The 14,400-nt window shown below is 44.3% G+C and overlaps 1 protein-coding gene across 2 annotated transcripts in view; it reads right to left on the minus strand.

The window, feature by feature from the left end:
* SLC22A15 (solute carrier family 22 member 15) overlaps positions 1-10,838 on the minus strand; it is a 45,512-nt gene extending 34,674 nt beyond the window's left edge. For both annotated transcript variants that reach the window (XM_087758521.1, XM_009460532.2), the window contains exon 1: positions 10,628-10,838. In XM_087758521.1, the coding sequence (XP_087614647.1) occupies positions 10,628-10,766 (139 nt within the window). In that variant the 5' untranslated portion in view covers positions 10,767-10,838. The remainder of the gene's footprint in view (positions 1-10,627) is intronic.
* Between the last annotated feature and the right edge of the window lie 3,562 nt (positions 10,839-14,400).

The raw sequence follows: 14,400 nt of genomic DNA on the forward strand, positions 1-14,400 counted from the left end.
GATGAAGTTGTATCTATCTAGATATGATGCTTAGGAACAACAAATAGGCTTGCAGGCTACTAGTTACTTTAAAAATACTTTTTGCCTTCTACTTTTGTTCTATACTTAAAACTGTTTAAGAAAACATTATATACACTACTGATCACATATTTCTGAAGAAAAGAATCAAAGTACAAGAACTTAGCTCAACCCAGTGCTTCAGAAGTAATAACCAGAGGCACTACAGCCTTTGGAAGAACTTAGGGTTTCTTTAGAGAAACTGAGAAAGTCAACCCAATTTAGAGTTTTTCAACCTTAAAATGTAGGCCTCCAGAATCCACAGAAAAAAGTCCAAAGTCTGTCCAAACCCCTACATAACTTTATTCTAGACATTCTTTAACACCTACATCGAAATCTAACATTGTACAACAAACCACAACTCACAGAGCCTTGTTTCTTACAGGTTTGTGGAAAATGTCCTCTTACCTTCCCCTTCTCCGTTGCAAACATCCACAACACACACATCTCCACTCTGTTTCATGCTCAGCATCATTTTGGTGGGCAACGGCAGCAGTAGGGGTTTGGTGCTCTTCCTGCTCAGGCTTCCAGCCAGCACATGTGCTGAGTAGTCAGGTACCTGCTGCCACCAAACAGCACACGCACAGACAAGGCCTGCTTTCCTTCCCAGCAGCACAGGCAAACATTTGAGTCTCGTCAGCAAATAACTTCACTGTACAAGCTTTCTGCAAAGATAGTCCAAGTAGTAGCCGACTCCTGTGTACATACCTTTGCCTGACAGGGCCATGGGAACACTGCACACATCTTGTACCTGTACTCCTGCCTACCTAACGATGACAAAACCGGTTACAGCACTGGTGATAGGACTGCAGGACACATACCTAGGCTCTCACCTCCTCAGCTCAAGTTGCTTTAATAGTTATTTTGTAGTCTATCACAAGAAAATGAATCTACCCTTTTTCTGCCAACATGCAGAAGTGATCTTTACAAGCAAAATTTAGTGAAGTACTTTCAGCTCTGCATTTTCTTCACCAGTGCCATTCTAGAGATCCAGTATTTCTAGGTAAATTGATACCATTTGAGATTTCTCAGTTATTGTCAATGAACCCAAGACAGAGGGTATGTCAGAATCTGCTTATAACTGGAGAGCAAAACAGAGGGTGGAATGCAGACGGTGACAAAGGCAAGTCAAAACAAAGTTCCACAAAGGGTTCTCCAAGAACAAAATATTCTTCACACAAGATCACATGGGTGAATTTAACTCTGAATATGCATACTTCATGAAATTGTGCCAGTAGCATTAGATTCCTCTACCCCTTCCACCACCCCATTCTCCTAAACACTGGAACAAACAAATAAAACTTACCATCAAGAGACAGGTTGCTATTACTTCCTGCAAGCTGGATTTCTCCACAGTGCTATAAATACAGATAATGAGTCTGCTGTTAAGAAGTCAGCTGTCAGTCTTGTACTGAAGCAAAATCTTGCAAGACAATTATCTATATGGTTTCCTCTGGGACAGATGAAACAACTTACAGGATTGAAAAAAGCTCAATAGGATTCCTCTACTGTGGTGTATCAGTCTCTTGAATAAATTAGCACCTAGTATACTATCTACCACAGAAATATTAAAAATGACCATAAATACATTTTTTTCTTCAAAATAACATAGGAGGTACAGGCAATGCACATGATGCTAAGGGGACCTGGAATTTGCTAAAGACATAGAATGGAGAAGCAGGTGCTATAATGTTTCTGGCACATTACGAAGTACACCACCCTAAAAAAAAAACCTCACAGCCTTGCCCTACAAAGCATCAAGTTCAGTGACAGAAATTAACAGAAGTTTTACTATATGTTTAAACCATTAGCACAGCAGCCAACTGCATGCTGGTAGACTGAAAACATGAGTCTAGAACTGCTTCAGGCAGTATAGCCTAAAGCATTTGCATTTTTGTAGTATGCTGGACTACATGCAACAACACTTAAGAAAGGCAAATATACTTATTTAGCACGGACTCATATACTGCATCTCAAAGGGCTGGGACAGGACTTGCCACTGCTACAACTGGATCATCCTGAGCAAGAGAAATAAAGTCACCCTCACATCATAGGTTGACAGGCCTCTGAACATGAATAAAGAAGTTGGAAGTATTATTTTTCTGCCTTTAAAAACAAAAGGCAGAAAGAAAGCTTAGGTGCCTTATTAAAATATCTACACATAAACTTCCAGTTCCTCTGCCAAAAATGCTCACACACTGGTAAGTTAGAGAATCCAGCCAATAAACAAAAACCAAAATTATGAAAAGCACTGTAAGTGCTACCTCTGCTTGAACAGGAATATTCAAGAAAATTAAATTACTTTAATGTGCAACCAAGTGCCAAGACTCCTCAGTTGACCACCAGCCATACAGTTTCATCAATACCACGTCAGAAGTGCCACTCCACTCTTCTTACATAAAGAAGGACTTAGAGGAGAATAAAGCAAAAAAGTGCCAGAAGCTCCTATGCCAGTTTATGAGCATACTACAAACCAGCCGAGGAGTGAACCGTCTCAATGGCATTGTAGAATAACATGAAGAAAAAAAGTCAGCAACTGCTGGTAAAAAAAAAAAAAATCAGGAATTGTGGGCTGACAAGTATCAGGCAGAGTTTAGTCCTGCTTCCACAAGCAGGATTATTCTTTTGCCTGCATTTCTTTGTCCCTCTTTCTCTCCATGTCTTCCAGCCTGCTTTGGCTATCAACATATCTGAGTCACAGCCAGTATCGTAAGAGATGAAAGTTTGCACCTTAGCACGCTGTTTTGGGATGCTGCCAAAGAATATTGGGTGAGCATCTTGGTCTCACAGAGGGAGTTCTGCTAAGACTGAGAAGAGTACATTCTCGGCTGTACCTGGACTTGCTAGCTACCAAGTGACTAAAGCATTTGACTTGGTAAAAAGATGTAATAAAAGCACACACTGATTACTTCAGAAGTTTCTGCTGTTTAAGTATCCAGACTAAAAGCTGGCATTTGTGTAAGTGGCTTTCACTCATTTATTACTTTTAAGCACTTGCCTGAGAATAAGCAATTGGATCTACTTGTGTTTTGTTGTTTGGGTTTGTTTTTTTTAAAAAAAAATCAAAAGTCTTGGGTTTACTGCTATTTCAGAGCAACATGATGCTCCAGAATTGAAAGAACATTTTTTTCCAATTTTGTGGTGGAACTTGCTAAACCAGTGATTTTTCAACTTAGCACCTACAGGCCTCAGAAGTGCCTAAATTACTTCTTAAAGTCCTGGGAAAAATAATTAAGAAACACAAAGCTGTCAGCAGTCTTAAATTTATTGTACAAGGATTTAACATCTTCAGTGGGAAGTCTGTAGGGGGTCTGCAAATTAAAAGAGATTGAAGAGCTCTGGTCTTTCTCTATATATTTTAAGACACCAATAACTGATCCGCATACCACAAACAGAAAGCTGGAATAAGTTATACATACAACTCTGTTCAGCTTTCCTTACCTGAGGATCTCAAACGCTTCGTTGTGCCTTGCAAGGCAAATTCTTAACACCCTTTCCCCCAAGCCCACCAGGATTAGGAAAATGACCAGGTGAACACAAATACAATGTTTAACCAGGTTAAGTCCCAAACTTAGTCAGAGATCATGTTGTAAACAGACAAGACCTCAAAAACAGATGCTATTGCTCCAGAGGGACTCCAGTCCCACTGGGCTGGTACTTGCAAAAAGCAAGCAGAGGTTTTACTTAATGCAAACAATGCACACGGAACACTACATTACCTATAAACAGAATATTAACCACTCCAGTTAAAACAAAGCATGAGAGCACAAAACTTTATTTGGGTCAGAAATAAAGAGCAACAATCATGTGCAAGTTGTAAACAATTGTTCTGAGTTATTCAATTACACACCTACCAGTTCTATCACCCAAGAGAAAATTAGTCTCTAAAATGGAGGAAGTGTCAGTGAGGAGAACCCTGATGTGGCTTGCCAGTGGAAAAATACAGGTAATTTATTGCCTACAAAATATGGGAAGTTAGAGACTGTGTGCACACATGGGCAGGGAAGAAGGAAAGGGAGATAACGTGTCATAATACAAATACTTTTAATCTTTATGTCTTTGCTATCCAGTAGAATTATGCCTGTTAACTCCCAGGCTCATCTTCTGAGGGTGCTCAGAGGACAGACTGGCTAGATGGATTGTTTCAGAGTCTGCCAGGCTGAAAGCCATCTGGATTCATAGCAGAAGATGGGATTGCTTCAGATCCCACTGAATCCAAATACCATCCCATGGCACAAAGTATTCTATGTGACAACAACTTTGTTGTTAATACTCTGAAAACATCTCCCCATATGTTTTACCCACACTCCATATAAAGATGCCAGTCACCACTGACACAGTGCCTCCCAAGCACCTTCCGTTCCCAGTTGTAAAAAAGACATGGCAAAAGCAAGGCATGCAGCCACAGCTGGAGTAAAGAGTGACAGAGTGAGCTCCTTCTGACAACTTCACTCTTTACACAGCACATCACCTTCACTTTTTAAAAAAGTTTAATTTTTTTTTTAATAGGCAGAACAATCTGCTTCCTTCCCTCTGTTGCTAGGCCTTCAGAATGTTTACTTCTCCGTGCTTCTCCCAAAACTCATGCTTCTTGCTACGCTCATCAGCAATAATTCTGTTAAGGTTTTTACAACAGCACACTGTAGAACCATCTTCTAGGACTGAACTGCACAGAACCTGAAGTCAGCCTTGTAAGTTAAATTGCAAAAGCTGACTAGATGTGTTTATACATACACATAAAACATGCGGTTTCAGTGTCAGAGTGAATGCAGTCATCATTAGAAGAGCAAGATGACCCAGAAATTGTGAATGACACTTAGAACTACCTAAATATGAGCTCAATTTCGTGTGCTTTGCAGTTCAGATGCAGCTAAAGAAGGGAAGATCTCAAAGCTACGGCTCTTGTTTCTTCTATACTTCAAGCTTGCTCTGACCATACTTTTCCCCTGCATACAAGCATAAATTTAAAGCTTAGCTGTATGGATGATGCACTGGTTTGGATTAAGACACAACGTAATTTTGAGGGAAGATGGAGATATAGGCAGCTGATAAGGTATTCATGACTCCCCTCCACTCAGGATTATTTTTGGAAAAAATGATAGCAAGTTATCTATTTAATCTGCAAGTAAGCAGTTATTAGAATTTAGACTTCTGCATTATATCTGAGAGTTAAGGACCCCACTGCTAATGAAGCACATCACAACTCAGCATTATTATTTCAGATGTTCTGCAGAACACAGCACAATGTCTGCATCAGCTGCATTCATGTTTTTAAGGTTATAACTATAATATCAGAAAAGATAAGTGATTGTCTTTTAAGGAACAGTTAAGGATCTGAAAGAAATAATTACAGAAAGACAGACCACACTGGGTCTTGACTACATTTCTGATTCTTCTGGAAGCTATGTTTTATTTACAGAAGGCCACTAAAGGACCAAGGAGTTTTGGTTAGCAGCTAAATCATTGAAATGAAATGTAACATGGACCAAAGAATTACTTTTTTTTCCTTAAAGATTCCCTCTACCCAACTGAAGCAAACAGTAGGGTTGGTCTTCACTTAGAAGTTCCACCAACTTTCAGGTTGAAATATTCTTAGCTAAATGAGTAGCATCATATCTTTGTGTGATTAGTTTACATACTGACACCCACCTAGTTTTTCTTCCCAAGCAGGAGCAAGCTATTCCAGAACAAGGAATTATATTCAGTAATGCAACTACTCTAAAAGCCTTCATCACTTCTACATGGAAAGCAACACCATCCTTTAGCATAAGCATCTTCTGAGTAAGATACAATGCACAAAAAGATGTGGGAATAAGAAGCTTACCTTGAGAAATAAAAATTTGGGCCCCTACTTTTAATGTTTGTATTGATGCCACATTTGAAACCACCCCTCCATGTAAGTGGCTGCACATGTTTGGCACATTCTGCAACTGCTTTCTTGATAATCAGAGGGACTTAAAACTCCTACTTCTCCATAGACAAAGAAAAAAGCCAAACAGTGAGGTAATCAAACTGAAGGAACATTCCACGGCAAGTCTGTAAATCCTTTCTGTATCTGCCACCTTGCTTACATACCTTACAGACACTTATAGTTGAACTATGTCTAAGTTACAGTGCAAGTAACTTTGGGTAAACAGCATACCTGTCACGAAGCCCCTGGAACACCTTCAGCACCCTATACTAGCAACTGTAATGCAATTTGTGTAATACCCATCTATCTTTCATTTTAAATTGTTCACTACATTTCGGATTTGTTTAGCATTTCAATACAGATCAAGTCCTAACAGCATATCTCATCAAGGACTGGGAGTAAGCTGTCCAATTTATGATGAAATCTGGCTTGTTCAAAGAACAGCTTAATAGACTCAAGCAAGCCTAAGTATTAGAAGAAGATTCACTGACAACGTATTTCATTACTGTCATTACAACCAGAGAGTGATGTCTCATGCCATTAAAGAGGTAGAATATATACGGGGGGGGCAGATAAGAAATGTCAAGAAACAGAGTTAAACAAGGCTATGTATGGGATCACATCTGTATCCTCTCTGAAGACAGACACTACTTCTTTTGAATTACTTCTAAGGACTTGGGATGGGCCTGCCTTACTTAAGCCACATGGCCCAGAATCTACTTTCCCTCAAAACATGTGTGCAGATGGGCTGATTAAAGAGCAGCTTTCTGCATTGGGATATTCTAATGATAGAAGTCACACATGATCTTACTGCCAACAGCAAAGAGATGTTAGCAGCACCGCTCATTTCAACTGCACTGCATGAAGAATGCCTTGGCCTTGAAACAAACCATTATTTAAGGAACTTGATGTTACTATGTTAACTGTTTTTCCATCTTCCCTTCAGTCAGTAATAAGTCCCTAAGAGGGAGGGAAACACCACCCTTGGTAATTATCCATACTGCTATGCAATGCACATTACCCAACTTTAGGCAAAGCCTTTTTCAGCTGTGCTAACAAAGCCTCCCTTTTAAACTCTAACGCATTTCAAAAAGCCTTTTAATAGAGATATAGTAGGAACACATTTCCATTCTCAGCTTTCTGCAGGTTCAGCTTGGACTTGGGCAATCCTGTAGCTGAGATTCACTGGCAAAGGCAAACCTCTTTCAACTGCGTATGTTGAGTCACAAGAGACCAAGAAACTTCTAATATGTTTGTACACTCTCAAGCATCTGATCAAGATGTGAGATTCCGTCTAACGTTGCCACACACACTGAACAAACACCAAAAGACAGTCTTTAATAATGCTTCAATATAATTTCTTCAAAAGGTAGTGAGCACCTTTCTAGTAATCAATAGGTGTCAAGCAATTACTCTTAGTTCAAAGTAAAGTCCCAAGTATTTTAAGAGTTATCAGCTCCCTTTATTCCTCCCTTACTCTCTTAAAGATACACTGGAAAGGCAAGACTAACCCAGCCTCAAATCCACCTCATTAGTCTATCCCCACATTCTTCAGGTAAGTTCGGTCTTTGGGTAATTCCATATATTTTGGAAAAAATGTTTCTCTACATTAGCTGCCTTCACTCCATTCTAAAGTTAGCAACCATTGCTACAGAACATCCCTAAAAATCTTCCAAAGTCCTGTTAAGTTGGTAGTGAATAAGCCAGGCATACCTTAACACAGTAACAGCTCACCAAGTTAATGAGTAACAGCAGCGGGTAGCAGAGGAATAATAGAAATCAGTGAAGAAGTAAAGAAGGTGAAAGCAGCAGCCCACAAGACTTAATCTAGTTTCATACTGATGACATACAAAAACATTTTTCCAACTCCAAGCAACCTGGAAGTTTTTTGCCAGAGTATCAGTAAGGTCATTCCACAGGTGGAATACCAGTTCCCTCAAGGCCACACGAAGACTGACTATCATGCGGAAAGTCTCACCCATTAGACATAAGCGTTTGGTACAACTCGCCTGAAAAGTTCTGTGAGCTAAACTATGTTTGGAATTAGAATTCAGAGAGCCGATACATTGGCATATCAGTACAGCTACATGGTAGAAGTAGTTTACTATAGAAATTTATATGAGAAGAAAAACACTAAGATGAGGGAAAATACCTACAAAGTATAAAACTGAAGAGATCAAAAACTCAAGAGATCAGAAACATGCATAGATGAAAAAGCACAAAAGCCTACAAGGAAAGCAAGCACATCTGCTGGGAATCTTAAGGGGCAGGGAAAGCAAAGAGTTTAAGCTCAGTACCACAGCATCAGAGATGAAGGGACTGGACACAAAGACAAGAATAGTTTTCACCCCTGTGGTATTATCTTTAAGCATATAGAAATTTTTTTTTTATACCAATAGGCCAATGTGAAAATATAAGCCAACTGTATTGACACATGGGAAGGGACAGGGAAACAAGCAATAAAGTGGAATAATCAGTCCATGGCAGAGCCAGTGACACAGACTAACAGGAGTTCTCATTCTGCAGCCAGATGCTGCATCTAATCCACTAAAGGAGCCCATGATTACCTACATCTACATCACACACACCAGATTCACTACTTACCTTTGGGTCCATCCTCCAAAGACTGACGATAAACCAGACAAAAGGCTAACACCAATCCTGGCACCTGCTCTCAATCTTCCTCTTGCACATCCCAGTGCCCCATTGCGTAACTCGGCACCAATAAAGGAACACAGAAAGCAATCAACCACCCAAGCAGGAACCAGCTGTATAAGTTGAAATCTATCCACGGACTGAAAGACAACAAGCTTCACATCTAAATCCCTTACAAACTCCTACGCTTGCATGATCTGAAGCAAAGAAAATGTGTCAGTCAGGGGATGATCCCCATTGGTAAAGTTCAAGAATTAAAGATAACATACGAAGAAAAAAAGACCTGCAAACCTGCTATCTTTTTTTCTTGAGTTATTCTGAATAAGTTCCAGGATTTGTAAAGATATTTCTGTTTACTTCTCCCATGAGAAATGCAAGTTAATCCATTAAAAAGAAAACAAACAAACGCACTACAGAACATCTGACCCATACTACTTAAAACTCTGGGAATACAGAGCACTTGTCATGGTTGCAGTTTGTTCCAAAACATGACCAGCACTGGAAGAAAAAATAACCTACTTCCTTAATCCCTAATCTTCAGCGAGCATACAAATTTTCCAGCTAGTCAGCCAGCAGAACAAGCTCTAAGCAATGTCTAATTTTGAAGGTTTAATCAGCTAAACTGGAAAAAAAAAAGAGAAACAGTACAAGGAAACAGAAACATACAAAGCTTTTGCTGTTCATCATCATAGCTTTGCAACCAAGTACAGAGTTCCCAACTGACAGGATTGAATTGGCATCTTGAATTTTCTTTGGTCTTCTTAACACTTCTGTCAGTCCTCTAGCCGCCAGGAGAGGACATCTTCAGTCTCACAGCTCATGACTGGAAGTTCTTGATCACTACAAAATACTGGTCAGCAGAGGCCAGGGGGACACTTCAGCTCCTCTCCTCTTTCCTGCAGCCAATAAGTTCCCACAGTGGCAGTAACCCAGCATTTGTCAGCCTAGCTGAATTCACCACAATTAAGTTTTTGAAGAGTTAACATGGAGTAACCCAAACTTCTGTCACATTCAAACTATATCTTATGCCTAGGCCTGGCTATGAAGGTGCACATATCCTCATCTTCCCTCCCCACAGGAATAGGCACAAAGATGAAGCAAAGCAGCCAGTAAAGACAACAAACCGGGTTGCAGAGCACATCACTTGGTCTTGAAGTCTCTGAATGATGTTATAGCACTCCACTGTTACTTTGGACTCCGTTTTTATCACAAAACTTAAGAGAGTTCCAGTTTTGTATCGTACAGAATACAAACCTGACTAGCCAAAAGCACAGAGCCTCATCCAACTCCCTAATGCCAAGACACTCCCTCTACATTCTAAGAGTTAAGTCAAGACAAGTCAAAGTACGATAAGCAGTCACAGCTGATTAGATGAGAGCTTCTGCACACAGAGGTATCAGTGACCACCTGCAGCTTTCCAAACATTTCCACCACAAACAAGCCACATGCCACCTAGGAATCAGTAGCCTAGGCCATTAACTCTAGGTTATGTAGGAACCCCAAAGTCTGACAGAACTCGCTGTCTTCAAGGCTAGCTCATGGAAACATCAGTTTAATTTCACTTCAACCAGCCCTTCGCCTGACAAACTGCGTACTCCCAATTTGCTCATCAGGTGACACAAGGCGTAACTCCTCAGGCAAGGCGGCACAGATAGGATCAGCCGTGTGCCCCAAATTCACTCTACAGAAGTTCACCCTGCCTTTGGGCAGAGGTCACCTTTGCCTCAGAAGCACAGCAAACTGCTGCAGGCTAAATCCAGTGGAGAAGTGCAGTTACTGCCACCAGCAGCCCTCAGCAGAAGACCTCCAACACCAGCCTTCGCCCCAGGCAGTGCTCACCACAGGCACATCCACCCAGCCCACTCGAGAGGGACACTGCCCGCAGCACCCACACCGGGCGGGTGGGGGCACCCCCCTCCCGGCGCTGCCTCCCCAGGGGTGCTCCCACGCCAGTCAGGGCGCTTCACCCTTGGGAAAGGGGCGGGAGGGGAGGCGACCGCTCACCTGGAGGAGCACAGCCAGCAGGACGCACAGGTACACCTGGTAGGGCCCCATCTGCCCCACCAGCGGGAACGCCTCCTCCACCTCCATCCCGCTCCCCGCCCGCCGCGCAGCGCCTACGAACGGCCGCCGAGCAGCGCATCCCCGGCCCGGGGCGGGGCGCGGAGCAACGGCCGGGCCTTCGCGGAGGAGGAGGAAAGGGCGGGAGGCGCGAGGCGGCGCTCAGGCGCAGGCGCCGGGGAGAGCGGCTAGGAAGCGGCCCGCCCCGGGACGCGCGCGCAGCCGCCGTCCTGCCCCGGCGCCCGCCAGGGAAGCGGAAACACAACGGCCGCCGCCCTACCATTACGGGCGTTAACGCACAGGCGCGCGCACGCTCCTGATTTAAAGGGGGTTGGGCGGGGGAGTCGGGAGGCTCGCGCGCTCCTCCGGCTGCCGTTGGCCGCCAGCGGGGAGAGAGGGCGGGGCGGGAGAGGGCAGCGAGGGGGGCGTGAGGTGGGGTGGGGGTCTGAGGGGGCGTGGGAGGTCGGGGGGGGGCGAGGGGGTGTGTGAGAGGACTGCGAGGGGTCTGAGGGGGTGTGAGAGAACTGTGAGGGGTGCGAGAGGGCTTGTGAGAGGACTGAGGGGGTTTGCGAGGGGCTTGTGGGGTGTGCGAGCAGGTTTGTGAGAGGACTGCGAGGGGTCTGAAGGGGTATGAGAGGTCTGAGGGGGTTTGTGAGAGGACTGAGGGGTGCGAGCTGGTTTGTGAGAGGACGGAGGGGGTTTGCAAGGAGCTTGTGAGGGGTGCGAGCGGGTTTGTGAGAGGACTGCAAGGGGTCTGAGGGGGTATGAGAGGTCTGAGGGGGTTTGTGAGAGGAGTGAGGGGAGTGTGAGAGGTCTGGGATGGGCGCGAGGGGTCTGAGGGGGTTTGTGAGAGATCTGTGAGGGGTGTGAGGGGGTGTATGACAGGACTGAGGGGGTTTGCGAGGGGTTTGTGAGGGGTGTGAGGGCATTTGTGAGAGGACTGTGAGGGGTTTGTGAGGGGTGTCAGGGCGGCAGCATGGTGGTGCCTTGAGCAGCTGGGTTGCTTACAGCAAGCGGGCACCAGACTGGGGAGATGGGTGCTAGGCAGAGGGGGGTGGTGTCCTCATGAGGCGGAGCAGCTCTGGTCATAGGTGTTTAGCAGGCTAGGGGTAGAGAGGCATTACCCCTGGGCCCTTGGTTAGACCAAGGCAGTGCACTGGCACTGCGGGCTTGGCAAGAAGGCTGCTCTGGGTCCATGCTAGTGAGGTGGTTCTGGGTTTTATGGCCATTCTCCATGCAGCAGCTTAGCTCTGATCATCGTGAGATCACATCATCATCATAAGAGCACAGCTAAGTTACAGCCTGCGCTCAGTGAGTTTGCACCTTCATTGAACAGTGTTAGCCTTGTTTCTGTACCCACATAGTGCACACTGCTTAAGTTCTGTAAATTCATGCAGGACCCCTAAATCCTGACATACCTCAGCTGTGGAATATTCTGTGATTATACTTCATAGCGTACCTGCTGGCAGTGAAAAAAACAAATTTGGCATAAGACTATTATGTAGCTGCCACTAGAGTTCAGTTCTGGACCTACACAAATCTTGCTGTTCTTGATTTAATCCCTAGTGAGGACATACTTCTCTTACAGCTGTCTTCATAAAACTCGTCGTGTGTTTTATGCTCGTCATGTGTTTTATGAAAAGTATTTGCCATTTTTTGAGAGACCCCTCATTGTGAACGTGCGGTAGAAGTTCTCACTTAGAAGTAATGAGGCTGGCTTGTGAAGGAACTTGAACTCTACTGAGTGGGAAGGGAGATAAATACATCTGCGAAATAATAATATTCATGCAAAGTGGCCATGAACTTCTCAGTCCATTTTCATTCCACCTTTACAATAAAGCTCCAAGAACATGAAACAGCTTAGATTGTTGAGACTTTCTTACCTGGTGGTACCAAAAAGGAGCAGCAGCATCTTTATGCTTGTGGCTTTTATGGTATGAACAACAGCTGGAGAAAAAGGAAGAGAGTTGTGTCGCGAGATGTGACCTTTAGGACCATGCCAGGAGCCTGGGAAATAATACCATTTCCTTGCTGTAAAAATCTTGGCAAATTGACAAGCATGGAAGCAATTTACTCTTAATATGAAAGTCACCTTTGCCCTAAGCACTTCTTTTCATATTTGAGGCTTAGTACAGATTGATTAAAGGCAAAACAGCAAAGGATTTCTGAAATGTCAGGACCTTTCTGGTGTTCATCCAACCGCACTTGTCTTGTTTTATTACTCGGCTAAGATGCAGAGGAGGCGTCCCGGTGCTCATGACGCTCTACGTTCCTCTCCCCTGCACCCTTCCCGCCCTCCCAGTCAGTTCAGACGCACTCCAGGGCAACCGCAGCTTTACTCCAGCTTGCCCAGCACCAGGGAGGGCTGTTGCCTTTGCCATTGGCTCTCAGCCCCTCCTCGACTCTGGGGTCAAGGTGAGCAGAGTCAGGGTGATGGTACTCGCCCCCATCAGGAGGGTACTGCCTCCCAAATCGCTGTGCTCCCTTCAGCCTCCAGGCACTTCTCCTCTTCTCTCTCTCACTTGGGATCTCAAGCACCCCTGCTGTTCTTGTGTGGGTGGTTCCCAAACGGAGTCCAGCAGAGGACCATGAAGATGATGAAGGGACTGGAGCATCTGTCATGAGGGGAGAGGCTGACAGAGCTGGGACTGTTCAGCCTGGAGCAGAGAAGGCTCAGGGAGGAATTCCCCAATGTGTATAAATACCTGATGGGAGGGAATGAAGAGGAGGAGGGCAGGCTCTTCTTAGTGGTGTCTACTGACAGGACAAGATGCAATGGGCACAAGTTAAAAAAAACATTAAACTCAGTCTGAATACAATAATTTTTACATGTTTCATTTGTTTGGTTTTGGTTGGTTTTTTACTGTGAGGGTGATCAAACACTGGAGCAGGTTGCCCAGAGAGGTTATGGAGTCTCTGTCTGTGGAGATATTCAACACCCAACTGGACACGGTCCTGGACAACCGGCTCCAGCTGACCCTGCTTGAGCAGGGGGGTTGGACTAGATGATCTCCAGAGGTCGCTTCCAACCTTGAGCACGTGGTGATTCAGCAGCTAGCACGTCCCAGCTATGACTGAGCCTCTCATATTTCCACTTCATTCTAAACCTTACAGATTTTGGTCACCCCACCAAAGCCGCCTGATTTTAGTAGGGATTTGACTTTTCATTTTTACTTGCAGTAAAACCTGAGTGTTGGCAGAAAGGTGGTGTTTCCGGGTCAGCCTGAAGGATGGGACTTGGCAGGAATGGCTGCAAAGTGCTTATCCATGGGACGCTGACCAGAGGTATGAAGCAAGGAGCCCAGGTGGAGTGCAGGGGGAGGAGAGGAAGAACTGGCTGGGTGAAGTAAAATACCCATTAACCATCACCCTAACCCCAAACGTGCAGGTCACCTCATGTCACGTTCTGCAATGACCATAGGGTGAATTTAGAGGAAAACAGGCTTTTTCATCTTCCTGATTTTCAGTGACAATGAAAGGTGTCTGCCCCACGAGGCTGATGGTTTTGGAAAGGATTGGATGCAACGTTCAGAGGTTTCAGCATTTTGTCGACATAATGATAGCGCTGCTCTCCACTTGGCCAATGACATCTCCTCACTGGAGCCCTCAGACCTTCCCCGAGTATTATTGTCTGTGAAGTTCATTAATGTGCAATTTGCTCCCCCCTCCTCCTCATTAATAACCATGTCGGATAAGAATGGTCTTAACAATCCTGT

Source organism: Nipponia nippon, unplaced genomic scaffold, assembly GCF_047370975.1.
Source record: "Nipponia nippon isolate SJK-2023a ecotype South Korea unplaced genomic scaffold, ASM4737097v1 scaffold_2, whole genome shotgun sequence".
NCBI lineage: Eukaryota > Metazoa > Chordata > Aves > Pelecaniformes > Threskiornithidae > Nipponia > Nipponia nippon.